General features: G+C 35.2%; 2 protein-coding genes across 7 annotated transcripts in view; one reads left to right on the top strand and one right to left on the bottom strand.

Annotated features, from left to right (window-relative positions):
• Positions 1-7,455, top strand: part of LOC144957901 (solute carrier family 49 member 4 homolog) — a 38,814-nt gene extending 31,359 nt beyond the window's left edge. Inside the window, exons 13-16 of one of the 2 annotated variants that reach the window (XM_078889438.1) lie at positions 328-395; positions 2,082-2,200; positions 3,781-3,963; positions 6,100-7,455. In XM_078889438.1, the coding sequence (XP_078745564.1) occupies positions 328-395; positions 2,082-2,200; positions 3,781-3,963; positions 6,100-6,263 (534 nt within the window). In that variant the 3' untranslated portion in view covers positions 6,264-7,455. The remainder of the gene's footprint in view (positions 1-327; positions 396-2,081; positions 2,201-3,780; positions 3,964-6,099) is intronic. The other variant, XM_078889439.1, reaches the window with a different exon arrangement.
• The window catches only part of LOC144957902 (centromere protein L-like), a 29,353-nt gene continuing 17,560 nt past the window's right edge, over positions 6,133-17,925 (bottom strand). For 2 of the 5 annotated variants that reach the window (XM_078889443.1, XM_078889440.1), the window contains exons 9-12: positions 17,118-17,226; positions 15,960-16,068; positions 15,102-15,164; positions 12,855-13,092 (exon numbers count right to left, since the gene is read on the bottom strand). In XM_078889443.1, coding sequence (XP_078745569.1) covers positions 13,000-13,092; positions 15,102-15,164; positions 15,960-16,068; positions 17,118-17,226 — 374 coding nt within the window. In that variant the 3' untranslated portion in view covers positions 12,855-12,999. Of the gene's footprint in view, positions 6,222-11,958; positions 12,047-12,854; positions 13,093-15,101; positions 15,165-15,959; positions 16,069-17,117; positions 17,227-17,925 lie in introns of those variants that run through there. The other 3 variants (XM_078889441.1, XM_078889442.1, XM_078889444.1) reach the window with 3 other exon arrangements.

The following is a 17,925-nucleotide window of genomic DNA, read 5'->3' on the forward strand; positions in this document are numbered from 1 at the left end:
AAATGAAATTATGTAGCTGATTTGTTGTTTTGTTTGTTTGTTTGTTTCTAGAAAAAGAAATAGTATGACTACATTTTAAAAAATTTTCAATTTGAATAGCATCACCGGACACAGCTCAGTAATTTTAGGAAACTTTTGAAAACATTTTTATTAAGGCAGGCTTTTGTGGATTCTGAGCACTGTATTTTTATAATGTAAATGTTGCTGTAATATTATTACATTACGTCACATAGATTTGGTGTCATTTCTACACTTGGAATTATAAACGTCTCCACATTAGACTTAGAATTTTGATAAACAAATAACATTTATTTTTTCATCTTTCAGTCAACTTCAGGATGGATTGGCTTCTACTCGACAGTGGGCAGTTGTATTATGTCATTGTTTGTAGGAAGGTATGGAAAGACTCTTTATTCATAAGATTTCTACATGAAAATGTTATAATGGTTGCCACGTTATAATAGTTGCCACAGTATTAACGCTCTCCTTATGAAGGGAAAGCGTCGTATTCGTCACGATACAGCCAACAATTTTCTCAATCTCATTTTTTCTTTTTACATCTTAAATTCTTTTTTAAAAATCTTGTTATGTAGTTATAAAACATGAATACTGTGTTGTAGAGCTCGTGTGCTGTGTTAAAGAAATTATGTATCAGAAGAACTAAATGTTTTTTATGTTTGAGTGTTAAAAAAATATATTTTTGTTTTAGTTGGATATGAAGTTTGAGGGTTAGGAGAGAGTTAAATGCTAGAAAGACATTTTGCACTCAGTTTCCTCTATTCACTAAGCATTCAATGGGTAACTAATTCTATTAAATCTGGCTGAAAGTACTTTTCAACATACAAGCATCCTATCTATAGGATACCAAACAAATGTTATTGTTCGCTAGATGCATCTCATGTATAGTTTGTTTTTTCCAAAAGTGGCGGCATAATAAAATGTTTTTCTGTCTGATCTTGAGAAGAAGAGGAAAAGATGGAAGGTAGGAGGGGAAATAAAGTAGTAAAACAAAATAAAGAAAGAAAGAAGAAGAAGAAGAAAAAAAAAGGGAAAAAAACGAAGTAGAAGAAGAAGAAGAAGAAGAAGAAGAAGAAGAAGAAGAAGAAGAAGAAGAAGAAGAAGAAGAAGAAGAAGAAGAAAAAGAAGAAAGAAGAAGAAGAAGAAGAAGAAGAAGAAGAAGAAGAAGAAGAAGAAGAAGAAGAAGAAGAAGAAGAAGAAGAAGAAGAAGAAGAAGAAGAAGAAAGAAGAAGAAGAAAAGGAAGAAGAAGCAGAAGAAGAAGAAGAAGAAGAAGAAGAAGAAGAAGAAGAAGAAGAAGAAGAAGAAGAAGAAGAAGAAGAAGAGGAGGAGGAGGAGGAGGAGGAAGAGGAAGAGGACTGAAAGAAGAAGATGGAGGAGGCAGTGACAGTGAAATTATTTTTTAATTGAATAACCAAAGAAGCGTTTGGACACTTACTTGTCCAGACTCTCATAAATTGAGAATTAAAAATGTTTAATTCAATTTTCATCCTGGGTGGGGATCCTGACCTCCCTTAGCGGGCAGAGAGGTACATACTGTGTCTTCTATCCCCTTATATCTGTTTTCCAACATGCTTTCTGTCTTTGTCTCGGAATGAGATTACTTGGTTTTGTCCTGGCACTGGCCGGAATCCTAGCTGGGAGTTGGGAGGGAAACAGTCAAATGCATAGTTATTGTTTTGGGAGATGATATTTTTTTTCCTTGTAAATCATCTCTCTGTTATGTATTATTTTTTTTTAATTTGAATGTATAATGTAAGCATTTGAGTGTGTTCCTCTTTGTTGGATTTTGTGCTTGTGTCTGGATGAGACTTATAGGTGATCTCAAACTAAGTACATTGGTGGTATGCTCTTGGAATCTACATCTGATCCCTATTTGTTCTCAGTTTCCCTTTGTCTTACTTTTTCTTGGGTGCTTTAATTGTAATTCTAGAACTTTTTACTATCTCATTTTCTTCCTTTTTACTGGCGCTGATATAACCTAAATGTGTTGCAAGCGCCGTAAAACCCTTAAAAACAAAAACAAACAAACATCAATGTTCATCCATTCTCATTTGATCACCAGATTTGCAGACTGCTTTGCAAGAAGTATGAAGACATTCATTTTTGTCCTCTACGTCATCGGTACAGGGCTGCTGGTTGTTTTTTCTCTCATGTTTGTCCGTATCATTCCTTTTTCTGAAGGTAAGTATTGAATGTGAATCCATTTTTGAGCTTTGAGCTTTATATAGCGCAACATCCACTAAATGTGCTCAAAGCGCTTTACAAGGGGTCCCTGGTCAACAGCAACATTTAACATGTAGGGCGGGACATGCCGCGATATTACACTTTTTCGGACAAAGACAACGCTGTTAACGGCCAGGTACTCATTTTACACCTGAGTATGTGAGAGAATGTGAATAAAGAGCCTTTTCCAAGGACTCAACTATGTGCCGAGCGCGAGGCTCGAACCCAGGTCCTTCCGATCCAAAAGCGAGTTTCATACCACTAGACCACACACCCAGCACAAAAATAGACTTTTCTTACTCAAGCAAAACAGTAACACGTGCATTCTATACAGAATGTTTTTCAGCAAAATGAGTTCTACAACACAGTGTTTAGTATTTATAGCTGTAATCAAAGCATTTCTTGATGTACAAGAGAAATCAGAATGAGAAAATTGTCGGTTACATCGTCACGAATGTGACGATGTTCCTATGGGTGGTAAGGAGAGGGTTAAAGTAGGTGTGGAAAACCCAAATTTAGATTATATAATTGTTGTGTTTAAGTTACATTCAATAGGTAGAACCAATCTTTCTCTTTCTGCGGTGTTGGCTCTCAGGATTCCACTGTACTTAATTTATAGCTGTTTCAGGACCAGTTAGATTAATATACTGGTAGGGTTACTCATTTTCAGGCTCTCCCTTCTCCAATTCATCCTTTCCCCCTTTTTTTTTCTCTTCATAGTTTGATTTCATTCTATGAATGTAATTTTTAAAAGGATCTCTTCATTGTCGCCTGACGAAGGCCAAAAGCTGAAATGTTTTATATTTATGTATCGTTTCACATTATGAGCCATTTTTATTCATATTTTCATTATAATTTGACTCGCATTTTTAGCTTTTAATACTTATATATATTCTACTAATCAAAGGTTAGTTAAGCAGCAGTCATGAATGGTGAAGAGTTTGTTAACAATGATAAAGAGATAGTTTTAAAAAAACCCTGAGCATTTACAAAGCGCAATATCCACTTAACATGCTCAAAGCACTTTACAAATATAGCTAGCCAACAGTAACACAGGACAAGACTTAACTCCTGTAAGACGAATATTACAATTTTTATTTTCAATAATTATAATAATAATAATAATAATAATAATAATAATAATAATAGTAATAATAATGATAATAACAATAATAATAATAAAATAATAATAATAATGATAACAATAATAATAATAATAATAATAATAATAATAATAATAATAATAATAATAATAATAATAATAATAATAATAGTAATAATAATGATAATAACAATAATAATAATAAAAATAATAATAATAATGATAACAATAATAATAATAATAATAATAATGCTGAAAACTTATATAGCGCTATAACTCCGAGACACCACACTCTTAAGTGCTTAAAATTTTAGTGTTTGACTCGTTTCTGTCTCGAAAATGTTAATCTTGTTTTAGAATGATAACCCATACTTGCTTTAACTTTAATTTTAATTAGTTTCCACCTTTATAAATAGGATTTTTACTTTTCCTCCAGCTCTTCTATACAGCACCGTTGTTGGAAGCATGACAGTTTTGAACGGGGCCGTCCCACTCATGTATGAACTCGCTTGTGAGTTGGCATTTCCGACCAGCGAAGGTTCAGCCAATGGAGTCCTCACGTATCTTAACAACCTTGCAGGACTCGTCTTCTTAGCCATATTCTCTATACCCCATATAGGTAAGTATCATTGTTTGTTTGTTTTTAAGGGTTTTACGGCGCTTGCAACACATTAAGGTCATATCAGCGCCAGTAAAAAGGAAGAAAATGGGACAGTAAAAAGTTCTAGAATTACAATTAAAGCACAAAAGAAAAGGTGAGACAAAGGGGAACTGGGAACAAATAGGGATCAGATGCAGATTCCAAGAGCATATCACCAATGTACTTAGTTTGAGATCACCTATAAGTCTCATCCGGACACAAGAACAAAATCCAACAAAGAGGAATACACTCAAATGCTTACATTATACATTAAAAAATAACAAATATACTAATATAACAGAGAGATGATTTACAAGGAAAAAAATATCACCTCCCAAAACTATAACTATGCATTTGACTGTTTCCCTTCCAGCCAGGACTCCGACCAGGGCCAGGAAAAAAACTAAGTAATCTCATTCCAAGACAAAGACAGAAAGCATGTTGGAAAACAGATGTAAATAGAAGACAGTGTGTACCTCCCTGCCCGCTATGGGAGGTCAGGATCCCCACCCAGTATCATTAACTCTCTCCTAACTGACCAGTTTCAAGATTTTTGAAAAAAAGTCATGTAGACCAAACACGTGAATTGTGTTTTTAAACTTAAACTCACAACCAATAAATGCCTACAATACATAATATGAATGTGCAAAACAAGCTTTACAAAACATCATTAAGTTCTTGTATATATAACAAAAATTTTTGACCAATCTTGTGATTTATAAAACAAATCTGAATAAGGAAAATGTTTTTGTATCGTAACAAATGTGACGATGTTCCTACAGTTGGTAAGGAGAGGGTTAAATCTGACCATTTACTTATAATGAGAGATATAACTACAATATAATGGTAACCAGGTCTCAGGTTCGATCCCCATATATCATATGTAAATGGTGCTGCTCGAAGCTCAAAGAAATAAATAACAATGTGAAAATTGAATGTAAGCTTCAATTTAATACTATACGAAAACAGATAAAATGGACATTTCAGGTTTCCCCTTTATCAACAAAACAGGATGAATGAAACACTATTTCGTCTGAAGTGTTTCATTCATCCTGTTTTGTTGATGAAGGGGAAACCCGAAAAGTCCATTTTAATTTTATCTGTTTTCGTATATTAAATTGAAGCTTACATTCAATTTCACATTATTTATTCATTTGATCCCTAGTATATGCAGGTTGATTTATTTTCTTGTATTTTTTTTCTCTGCTTCGTCTAGCAGTTTCATACACACTTTTTCAGATATTCATCTTACACGACCACTACCTGCTCCCTAATGAGTAATTGGTCACTTTGATGTAGCTGTTACACTTACACACCAGGGCTGTTCCCCCCCCCCCCCCCCCCCCCCCCCCAAAATGTCAACGGTGGCACAGAATATAAACAAAACATGAAAACAATAAAAAACAAATATTATGTTAGAAATACATCTCATCTATTTTTTTTTATTTAGTTACCATTTGCGAAAGCATTTTTTTTTCCGCCTCTTCTGACAAGGGAAAAAGATAGGCTGCTTTCAATCATCATTCGTCGAATTGTCAAATTTACTATTGGATAATGTGGGTTTAAGTCAGAGCACAATGGGGAGAAAGTACTGAAAATGAATGCCTATGTTGTCATATTACAAAAGACGTTTTTATACATTTTTGCTAAGTGATAGATCTAAAACCCATGACCTTTTGGCTTAATGGAGTTTATTTTAAACTATATCGATATTTGAAGTTGTTATTGATATTTTTATTTTTGTATTTGTTGTTGTTATGTTGTTGTTTTGATTATTATTATTATTATAATTATTATTATTATTATTATTATTATTATTATTATTATTATTATTATTATTATTTTTTAAAATTATTGCTATGATTATTTTTTTTTTTTAAATTATTATTATTATTATTATTATTATTATTATTATTATTATTATTATTATTATTATTATTATTATTATTATTATATTATTATTATTACTATTATTATTATTATTATTATTAAGATTATTATTATTATTATTATTATTATTATTATTATTATTATTATTATTATTATTATTATTATTATTATTATTATTAATTTATTTATTTATTTATTTGACCATTATGCCCAATTCCATTGAAGGATATGCCTGGATGAATTGGACTGCCGTGGGTTCCACAGCCGCTTGCATCCCATTGATTGGACTGTTGAAGGGCAGAATGAAACGTCTTGAAATCGATGAAGGAATCCAGCCGGAGAAATACCTGGAGCAAGAGGTCGCCATTAACTCAGATAACTATGAATAGGATTGTTGGGAGAGAGGGAAAGAGTGAGAGTGAGAGAGAGAGTGTGTGTGTGTGTGTGTGTGTGTGCGCATGTATGTGTGTTGTGTGTGAAAGAGAGGGAGAGAAAGAGAGTGTGTGTGTTTGTGTGAGAGAGTGAGAGAGAGAGTGTGTCATAGTGTGAGAGAAGGACAGAGAAAGAGTGATAGTGAGAGAGAAGGGAGTGAAAGAGTGAAAGAGAGAGGGGAGGGGGGAGAGAGAGAGAGAGAGAGAGAGAGAGAGAGAGAGAGAGAGAGAGAGAGAGAGAGAGAGAGAAGGGAGTGAAAGAGAGAAAGAGAGAGGGACAAAGGAGAGAGAGATAGATAATTGAATGAGTGAAGTGATTGAGTAAGAGATTTTTAAAAATGCAAATAAGAGAGAGTGAAAGATAAATTGAGAGAGAGGTATTTGAGCATTTCCCTCTGAGCTTTTTATAAAGTGCAATATCCACTAAACGTGCTCAAAGCGCTTTTACAAGGGGTCCCTGGCCAACAGCCTTTTAGGCGATATTACAAATTTTTTTTCGGACAGAGACAACGCTGTTAATGGCCAGGTACTCTTTTTACACCCTGAGAACGGTGAGAGAATGTGAGTAAAGAGCCTTCTCCAAAGACTCAACTATGCGCCGAGCGAGGCTTGAACCCAGGAATAAACTGAATGTCCTGCATCAAGCCAATCCTGAATTGACACCAGTTTGAGACTGATGGTCACATGTTATTGTAAATAACCGACATGAACGCATTTTCAGGTCTGGTAACCCAATTCCTTATGGGCTCATTGTTGTAATGGAAATGTCAAAAAATGACGCATAATATTGTCCATTACAACATTGTTAAACTAAGCCCATAAGTGGGTTCGGATGTCAGACCGCATATATGTACACGGGTAAACAACAGACACTTATTTCCCCATGTTTTGTGTTTATTAAAAACCAACTTCCTGTTGCTTTGAACCCAGGGATAAATAGAACCAGCAATTATACTATGCAAATTGGTATTTAATCATTTATTATTATTATTATCATTGTTATTATTAGTATTATTATTGTTTTCATCATCATTATTCTTATTATTTTTGTTGCAGTTGTTGTTGATGATGATATTATTTGTAGAGAAAAGTAATACTTATTGATATTGGCAAGAAAAGGCCTAAATAAACTTGATATTGATATTTAAAACAATACTTGACTGGATTCTAACACACTCTTCAATATGGCACCCTGAGGTGGGTGACCAAAAGTTTTCTACACACTACAGCTCACTTACAAGGACCTCGGATGCAATGGGAGCTCAGCTACAACTGGAAATGTACAAATCCCAGTTCTACAGCCTTTATAACTTCATATAAATCATGCATGCTAGGCTATAATGGGGTTATATCTCTTGGAACACGGCTACAACAGTTAAGTACCCAGTTGAGACTGGGTGGTGATCCGATCCTGACCTCCCATAGTGGGCAGGGAGGTACATGTTGTGTCTTCTATCCCCCCATACCCGTTTTCCAATTGTTTCCTGTCATTTTCTTGGAATGAGATTACTTAGTTTTGTCCTGATCCTTGCCGGACTTCCTTGACTGGGAGGGAAACAGTCGAATGTATAGTTATAGTTTTGGGAGATGATATTTTTTTCCTTGTAAATCATCTCTCTGTTATGCATTGTATTATGTTTAGATAACATATTATATTATATGATTTGTAAACATTTGAGTGTATTCCTCTTAGTTGGGACCTGTGCTTGTGTCTGGATGAGACTTTTAGGTGATCTCAAACTAAGTACTTTGACGGTGTGCTCTTGGAATTTACATCTGTTCCCTATTTGAACCAATTCCCCTTTGTCCTACCTTTTCTTTTGTGCTTTAATTGTAATTCTAGAACTTTTTACTATCCCATTTTCTTCCTTTTTACTGACACTGATATGACTTTAATGTGTTGCAAGCGCCGTAAAACCTTTAAAAACAAACATACCCAGTTGAGAAAACGAAGTACTCAAAAAAAAAAAAAAAGAGGAAAGCAAACATTACCGAGATGGGGGTGGGATTGGACTATTGGCAGTTATTGTATGCACTATCTGTTTTTTTATTGTTTTTAAGGGTTTTACGGCGCTTGCAACACATTAAGGTCATATCAGCGCCAGTAAAAAGGAAGAAAATGGAATAGTAAAAAGTTCTAGAATTACAATAAAGCATCCAAGAAAAGGGAAGACAAAGGGGAATTGGTTCAAATAAGAAACAGGTGTAGATTCCAAAAGCACTCTATCAAAGTACTTAGTTTGAGATCACTAAAAGTCTCATCCAGACACAAGCACATGTCCCCGCTAAGAGGAACACACTCAAATGTTTTACAAATCATATATAATATAAAGAAAGCATAATACAGTACATAACAGAGATATGATTTACAAGGAAAAAAATATCATCTCCCAAAACTAACTATACATTCGACTGTTTCCCTATCAGCTAGGGCATCTGGCCAGGACCAGGACAAAACCAAGTAATCTCATTCCAAGACAAAGACAGAAAGCATGTTGGAAAACAGATATAAGGGGATAGAAGACACTGTATGTACCCCCCTGCCCACTATGGGATGTACTATCTGTGTGCAACATACCAAGGCAATGCAGTCAAAAGCTTAGGAGAGGCGCTTGGCTGACTGATCAACATGTCTATATATTTAAGCCTAATGTGTTAGACCTGGAGGGAGATGTATCAACAGGACCCTTATATATCAACATTTTATCGCGGTCTCGACAGTATCGATAAACCCATCCTCCACTCACTGCCAATGCAGGTCTCTGAATAATTTTAATAACATTTTGGAATTCAGTATGAAGTTTAATAAAGTGCCCAAAAAATTCAATATAGTGACCTTTCAACCTGAATATGAGAAATAAAGTAAGTCTGCTTATCAAGAAAGAGGAAATTTGGGGGGGGGAGGAACGCATACAATTCAAAAATGATACAATGTCGCTAGAAACTGTGGACTGTAAAAAGTAATGAACTAAAAAGAATAAAACACCTTGAAAAAAATAATAAAAATACCAAACACAGAATGTTTTGGGTTCAAAACCCTTCCTCAGTTATTGGCTTAAGAAAGGGTTTTGGAGCTCGAAACATTCTGTGTTTGGAATTTTGTTCTGGTTTTTTTTTGTTTTTTAAAAAGCTGATATTTTCATTTTAGTTCATAAATTCAAAACGAAAAGATGGCTCTCTCTTGTTTGATAAATTTGGACGCAATTCTTTGTATGGACAAGAAATTTCAAAACCTTGATATGTCACCATTTCGGGATTCTTTTAATTAAAAACCCCCAGGAAATCTGGTATCAATCGAGGCACAAATGCTGCAAAACAGTTTTTAAGATGTATTATGTGATGAAAACCTTTTAGAATGTACAAATACTTTCTTAATGTGAGAAGAAAAGAATAAAAACGAGTTAAATTGGTATTGAGATCGATTTTAATATTAAAAATCGTAAAACTAAAAAGGAAAAGCAATACAATCATAAACAGGTAGCATACAATTATGATGCTATGTTTATGTTAAAATCAATGTAACTTTTTTGACGCTATGTTTATGTTAAAATCAATGTAACTTTTTTGACGCTATGTTAAAATCAATGTAACTTTTTTGACACTTTGTTTATGATAAAAACAAAGTAACTTTTTTGACGCTATGTTTATGTTAAAAACAATGTAACTTTTTTGACTCTATGTTTATGTTAAAGTTAAAGTCAATGTAACTTTTTTGACGCTATGTTTATGTTAAAATTAAAAACAAAGTAACTTTTCTTGATGCTATGTTTATGTTCAAAATAATTTTTGTTCTAAATGTTTGACAAGGCTAAACAATCATGGTAAAACAGGATAACATTTTTATTGCATCTCACACATAAAGTATCGATATTCAATAGTTTGTTGTTGACTGTACAGTAAATGATCCATCTATCGTCATCATTTATTATTTATTTATACATAAGAAATAAATATTACTAAAATACTACTAAGCTGACTTTTGTTGTTGTTGTCATTTTAAACAACTCAACTTTTTTATTTTACTTTATTTCAAAGTAGATGGTGATATATGCTCATAAAGCGTGCAAGTTGGTGACATGACAAAGTAAATAACAAAAATGTAAACATTCTTTCCATTTTATATTAATTTAAAAGGTACATTCATAGGCAGGGGCATTTTACAGGTCTCTCATTCATGATTTCATCCATTCATTCATTTATCTATATATTCAATCGCTTTGAGTTCATTCACTCATTCGTTTATCGTATTAGTTTGCTTGTGATATTTTTACAACTCTTGAAATACACAGACATGCCAACCCTTCACATTCCAAAAGTGGAATCAGAACGCCTGAAAATAGGAATTTGAGACAAAAAATAGGAATTTCACCTTTTTAAAACCAGCCCCCTCCCCTCTTTACTCGTTTTTATTCTTACCATTTTCATCAATTTTTTTTTTTTAATCGGAATTTTAGAGACAACAACGGAATAATACAAAAAGGAAGAGTGAAAATAGGAATGATTCTGCCAAAAGCGGAAGGGTTGGCAGGTATGAAAACTTTTTAAGCCATTTCAACATTAGTAAGAAGGCTGATAATGAGGTGATCAAACAGGGCACAGAAATAGCAATCTATTCATGAGTCCCAAGTCCAAGACAACCATGAAAGACAGATTGAGTCATCGACTAATTGGTCCATTTTCTTTTTCTTTTCTTTTTGTTTTGTTTAGTTCTGTACTCTTATGTGATATGTTACAGTGAATGACATAATCAGTCGGATGGTGAAAAGGTTTCAACTGAGATACTGCCAAGTTTAGTTAGAAGGTCAATTTTTATCAATAATGAGTTCTTGTCATAAATGATTAAATCAACCCTTTTTGTACATCTTCGGGACATATCAAATTATAATTTCCCTTCTAAATCATTTTTTACAGCTTGTCAATTGAAAAAGTATGAAATTTGAGAAAAGTTGCTGGATGCCTTTCCCATACATCTGACCATAACTTCATGAAATATCACCTGATTTACATCAAATAAAGATTAAAATGCTCTGGGGAGCATAGTCTTTTTTTTTTTTAAAGCATAAAATGCAAATCCAAAATTTTCACCTTCCGACTGATTATGTCATGCATTGACACACATATTTCAGCACCGGTGGGAAATAGATAAATTCTAGATGTGATTTTTTTTTTAACAGAAAGAAAAAAGACTACCTCAAACAAGGCAAAGAATTAAAATCGTAAATCTAATAGCAATCCATCTGTGTCTGAAGCAGCCCTTCAGACAACGTTGGACCCATGGAGCCGATTGCTTGCTACCCTTTAGATAGAATGCTAGTCTATCGCAAAGTAAGAATGCTGCTAGTCTATCGCAAAGTACTTTCCTCCAAATCTAACAGACCCAGATACCCAATCAATGCTGGATCGATCTCAGGCCCTTTGCGTGTGAGCTGAGTGCTCTACCAACTGAGCTATTGGGACCCCCAATATTTGTGACAGGCTGGCTGTACATCAAAAGAACCAGGCTAGGCTGCTTAGGCCTCAACTGGAGCCCCCCCCCCCCCCCTCAAGAACCGACCCAAAGAGGCTCGTAGTATAAATAAAATATTTCACAAACATGTTAAAAATAAAAATAAATAAAATAAAATAAAATACCTTTTATTCATCCCCAAGGGGAAATTTGTCTCTAGGGTCTATTCCAAGGGAAGACTGGAATAACTCAGACGTCAGCCTAATGATCCATTATCAGTGATTCAATTCCCAGACTATATAAAAAGTCGGACATGAGGAAACAAGCCATCAAAATACTCACATCCATTTGCTAAACCAACACACACAAAAAATCAGTTTTTTTCCCCAAAAATCATTTGTAAATGTAACAAATTACCTCCAAAAATCATTTGTCAATGGAACAAATTACCACCAGAAATCACTGATATTGAAAAGACAAAAACATTCAACAGAGCACCTGACACAATTCAGAGAGAGTCACATATCTGTCATTACAGGACAAAGGCTTGCAAATCGCTGGTAATTGGTACAAAATGAGTTATTGACACTGTCAAATTCTTGAGCCGAACGCACATTTTCTACAGGGTGTCATTGCTCTTAAGGCAATAAATAAATGTTTTATTACAAAAATAAGATAGATATACGACTTATTAGATTAAAAGAGACAAGAGCAAAAATTGTTTTCGTACGGCTATGTGGTCTAGTGGTATGAGACTCGCTTTCAGATCGGAAGGTCCTGGGTTCGAGCCAAGCTCGGCGCATAGTTGAGTCCTTGGAGAAGGCTCTTTACTCACATTCTCCGTACTCAGGTGTAAAATGAGTACCTGGCCGTTAACAGCGTTGTCTTTGTCCGAAAAATTGTAATATCGCCTAACAGGCGTCATGTCCTGTCCTACATGTTAAATGTTGCTGTTGACCAGGGACCCCTTGTAAAGCGCTTTGAGAACATTTAGTGGATATTGCACTATATAAAGCTCAAATTAAAAAAAAAAATTTTTTTAATCTCCTGTAAAAGTGTTTTTTTTTTTTACGATACCCTTTGCATTATGACAGCAGACATGTTTATGTTTATGTTTGTTTCATGGAGTGAATTTTACAATGATGGACCCATGTAGCCTTTAGCAACAATACGACTTGAAGACATCAACAAGGGTTACATCCCTTTAACGAACTAACCGCGTGGTGAAAAACTGTGCTGGTGTCAAGGTCATCCGCAAAAGTTGAGGCCCTGAACATATTTACAGGAGATCACCTCGCAAATCATGTGCAAAATTACATAGACGCCTCGGGAATCCAGTATCTGTACAGAGAGAGAAAAGAATGGAAGGTGTTGCTTGCAATGTGTGACTATGTTGTCTTGTGGTATGACACTCGCTTTCGGATAGGAAGGTCCTGGGTTCGAGCCTCGCTTGGTGCATAGTTGAGTCTTTGGAAAAGACTCTTTACTCACATTCTCTCACCGTACTCGGGTGTAAAATGGGTACCGGCCATCAACAGTGTTGTCTGTCTGGAAAAATTGTAATATCGCCTAACAGGCGTCATGTCTCATTCTACATGTTTCGTGTTGCTATTCGTCAGGGACCCTTTGTAAAGGGCTTTAAGCATATTTAGTTGATATTAGGCAATATAAAAGCTCAATTAAGGGAGGGGGTGGAGCTTTAATCTCAGTAGCTTTAGTAACAATAATCATTCATCCTACACTCTTGACAACTAAAACAATGCCCATATCTACCGTTACAGGCACTAGTTATAACGTACTGTATTCACGCTAGTCTGTCTTTTTTGAGTGACTTCACACAAAATAAGAGATTGAGCGTCATTGATTGTTTTTGTTTTGGTTTCAAGAAAAAGGCAATATGTTGAACCTTATGGAACCGTGCAAGTCATTGTGTCATTGAACAACATTGTACAGGCAATATAAAGTAAGGTAAAGGACGATATGAAAGAACTGGGCTTAGACTTAGAGGAAGAAGATTCTCTGAACCGAGATGCATGGAGATGTGGCATGCATTATGGCAACCCTGCAAAATGCGGGATAACCTGAAAGAAGAAGTACACAAGCAATATAAAGTAGTCCTTCAGAGCCATTAGAACCAGAGTTTATCCAGGTTTCTATAGCGTAAAACAGACAACACCAATTACTCTCTGTCCTTTGGACAGGACGCTAGTCAATCACAAAGCACTTTCAGCTATTCATTCCTAACTTCTACATCATGGCACAAGACCGAAGGGCTAGAGCTCCGGTGGTCGCTGGTTCGGATAAGTAAGTAAGTAAGTAAGTAAGTAAGTAAGTAAGTAAGTAAGTAAGTAAGTAAGTAAGTAAGTAAGTAAGTAAGTAAGTAAGTAAGTAAGTAAGTAAGTAAGTAAGTAAGTAAGTAAGTAAGTAAGTAAGTAAGTATAGTAAGTAAGTAAGTAAGTAAGTAAGTAAAGTAAGTAAGTAAGTAGTAAGTAAGTAAGTAAGTAAGTAAGTAAGTAAGTTAAGTAAGTAAGTAAGTAAGTAAGTAAGTAAGTAAGTAAGTAAGTAAGTAAGTAAGAAGTAAGTAAGTAAGTAAATAAGTAAATAAGTAGTAAGTAAATAAGTAGTAAGTAAGTAAGTAAGTAAGTAAGTAAGTAAGTAAGTAAGTAAGTAAGTAAGTAAGTAAGTAGTAAGTAAGTAAGTAGTAAGTAAGTAAGTAAATAAGTAGTAAGTAAGTAAGTAAGTAAGTAAGTACAGTTAGTGAGTAGAAGTAAGTAGAGTAACACCATTCACTGCTGGGTAGAAGGAGGGTCAGAATAAAATCTCGACTGAACTCGAGGGTCGAACTCGGTCCCTTTGCGTGTGAAGCGAGTGCTCTACCAACTGACCCCCTATCGGGACCCCCTTACAAGAGATAATTTTTGAGCTTTTATATAGCGCAATATCCACTAAATGTGGCTCAAAGCGCTTTACAAGGGGTCCCTGGTCAACAGCAACATTTAACATGTAGGACGAGACATGACGCCTGTTAGGCGATATTACAATTTTTCGGACAAAGACAGCGCTGTTAACGGCCAGGTACTCATTTTACACCGGAGTACGGTGAGAGAATGTGAGTAAAGAGTCTTTTCCAAGGACTCAACTATGCGCCGAGCGAGGCTCGAACCGAGGACCTTCCGATCCGAAAGCGAGTGTCATACCACTAGACCACATAGCCGCACAAAGATACAAAGATTTTTTAAAAACTCTCTGTCAAGGTATTTTTAAAAGTCAAATGAGTTGAACTTATTAAAACTACAATACATAAACCATCTATGAATGATAAATCCCCAGAATTCAAACCCAATGCTTACCTTCAATTTCCCATCCCTTGATACATAACAAATGGGTGTTCCCACTTCATTCAGACTTAATTTCTGGAGAATAAAAGAAAAATGTTTAATGTTTGTAAGGGTTTTATGGTGCTTGCAACACATTAAGTTCATATCAGCGCCAGTAAAAAGAAGAAAATTGGATAGTAAAAAATTCTAGAATTACAATTAAAGTTACCCAAGAAAAGGTAAGACACGGGGGTATTGGTTCAAATAGGAAACAGATGTAGATTCCAAGAGCACACTATCAAAGTACTTAGTTGTTTTTTTGTTGTTTTTTTAAAGTCTCATCCAGACACAAACACAAGTCCCCACGTAGAGGGATACACTCAAATGTTTACAAATCATATATAATATGTAAACAAAACATAATACAGTGCATTACAGAAAGATGATTTTCAAAACAAACAACCAATGCTTTCATCTTAAAAGAACAAACACGGTCAGCTGAAAATTTGAAAAAAAAAGCCATCCCTGGATACTGAAATCACCCTAAATGTCCTAAACTGCGGCTATGTGGTCTAGTGGTATGACACTCGCTTTCGGATCGGAAGGTCCTGGGTTCGAGCCTCGCACTCGGCGCATAGTTGAGTCCTTGGAAAAGGCTCCTTACTCACATTCTCTCACTGTACTCAGGTGTAAAATGAGTACCTGGCCGTTAACAGCGTTGTCTTTGTTCGAAAAATTGTAATATCGCCTAACAGGCGTCATGTCCCGTCCTACATGTTAAATGTAGCTGTTGACCAGGGACCCCTTGTAAAGCGCTTTAAGCACATTTAGTGGATATTGCGCTATATAAAAGCTCAATTTTTTTTTAAATTTTTAAAATGAAAGACTTACAGAAATAGTAAGGTGCATGGTGTACTCCAGATGGTTCTCCAAAGCAGACACGTAGAGGGATACTTGGTTCTCTGTCAGGAACTCTTCATTGTCAGAGTTTTCTTGCATCCTATGGATATTGAAACAATGATGAAGGGGTTTGTTTTTTGTTTTTTTATTTTTCATTTCGACATATTTGAATAAAAATATTAACACTTTGTAAGTTATAGATGTCAAAGAATGTCATAAAAATTTCAGCTTTTCAAATATTTTCCTTTGTGAAAGATTTTTTTCAAAAAAGTAATATTATCTTAGCCATTTTCTAATCATTACGCTTGAGTATTAAAAAAAAGTAGGGGCTGCCTGAAGCTGGTGATCGTAAAATACTAACGAAACCGAAACGTTCATTGTCTGTTTTGTTCCCATACGAAGCCTCTCCATTTTCACTCTTTCGTTAATATTTTACGCTTGAGTATTGTAGCTTAACATAAAAAGTAGTCCCTTGGAGTAATAAACCCCATTGAAAAGTAGTCCTTCAGAGTCATTCGACTCGTGGATCTGGAGTTTATCCCGGTTTCTATAGCGTGAAACAGACAAAAGCAACTGCTTACTATCCTTTGGATAGGATGCTAGTCTATATCGCAAAGTACTTTCCACCAGATCTAACAGACCCAGATACCAAATCACTGTTGAGTGGACATGGGGGGTCAGAAAATAATCTTGACTAAAACCGGGATCGATCTTGGTCACTTTTGCGTGTGAAGTGAGTGCTCTACCATCTGGCCTTTAAATCCCATCATTAAGTCATAATTCATCCCTGTTTTTGCTATAGTAAACGGATATCAGCAATTGCTTGCTACCCTCTACATAGGATGCTAGTCTTGCTTTCTGCCATATCTAATACACCCAGCTACCCATAACACATTGTACTCATAATAAATACGTCATTGACACTTTGACAGGTAGTGTGGCTCAGTGGTTCGGTCTTTGCTTCCTACCCCAAAGAAATCGAGTTTGATCATCCGCCGCCTTAGTTCAATTTGCAGCGCTGCACTGCGGCTGATGCCTGGGTTATTCCAGTCTTCCCTTGGAATAGACCCCAGAGACAAATTTCCCCTATGGGATGAATAAAGGGAATTTTATTTATTTTAATTTTATTGACAATATAGTGAATCTTACTTATCCCAAACTTCTTTACAGAAAGGAGATTCGAACTTGAAGTCAATCGTGTTGATACCATCACAGACTTCCTTCAGATTGTATTGCATCAGAATTGGGTGAGGTTTCCCTGGAAAAGACATTTTTAAAATTCTAAAATTTTAAAAATAGGCTTGCGCTAATCAAGAATAAGCACAATTCCATGCTCAAAGAACATCATAATTTGTATTTTAATCTCCGTTTAGAATTGGAACCTGGAATGTGTTTGTTTTTAAGGGTTTTACGGCGCTTGCAACACATTTAGGTCATATCAGCGCCAGTAAAAAGGAGGAAAATGGGCTAGTAAAAAGTTCTAGAATTACAATTAAAGCAGCCAAGGAAAGGTAAGACAAAGGGGAATTGGTTCAAATAGGAAACAGATGTAGATTCCAAGAGCACACTATCATTGTACTTAGTTTGAGATCATCTAAAAGTCTCATCCAGACACAAGCACAGGTCCCGACTAAGAGGAATAAACTCAAATGTTTACAAATCATATTCTCCCACCGTATTCAGGTGTAAAATGAGTACTTGGTCATTAGCAGCGTTGTCTCTTTCAGAAAAAAATTGTATGTAATATTGCCTAACAGGTGTCATGTCTACATGTAATGTTTCGCTGTTGGCTAAAAACCGCTTGTAAAGCGCTTTGAACATGTTTTAAGGATAATGCCCTGTATGAATGATAAGACACATGATATGCAGCCTGTTATTGAATGAATGAATGAATGAATGAATTTATATAGCGCCTAGATCCACAATGTGCTCAGAGGCGCTTTACAATATGCAAATA

This window comes from Berghia stephanieae, chromosome 12 (genome assembly GCF_034508935.2).
Source record: "Berghia stephanieae isolate SIO BIC M18660-M18661 chromosome 12, UCSD_Bste_1.3, whole genome shotgun sequence".
Lineage (NCBI taxonomy): Eukaryota > Metazoa > Mollusca > Gastropoda > Nudibranchia > Aeolidiidae > Berghia > Berghia stephanieae.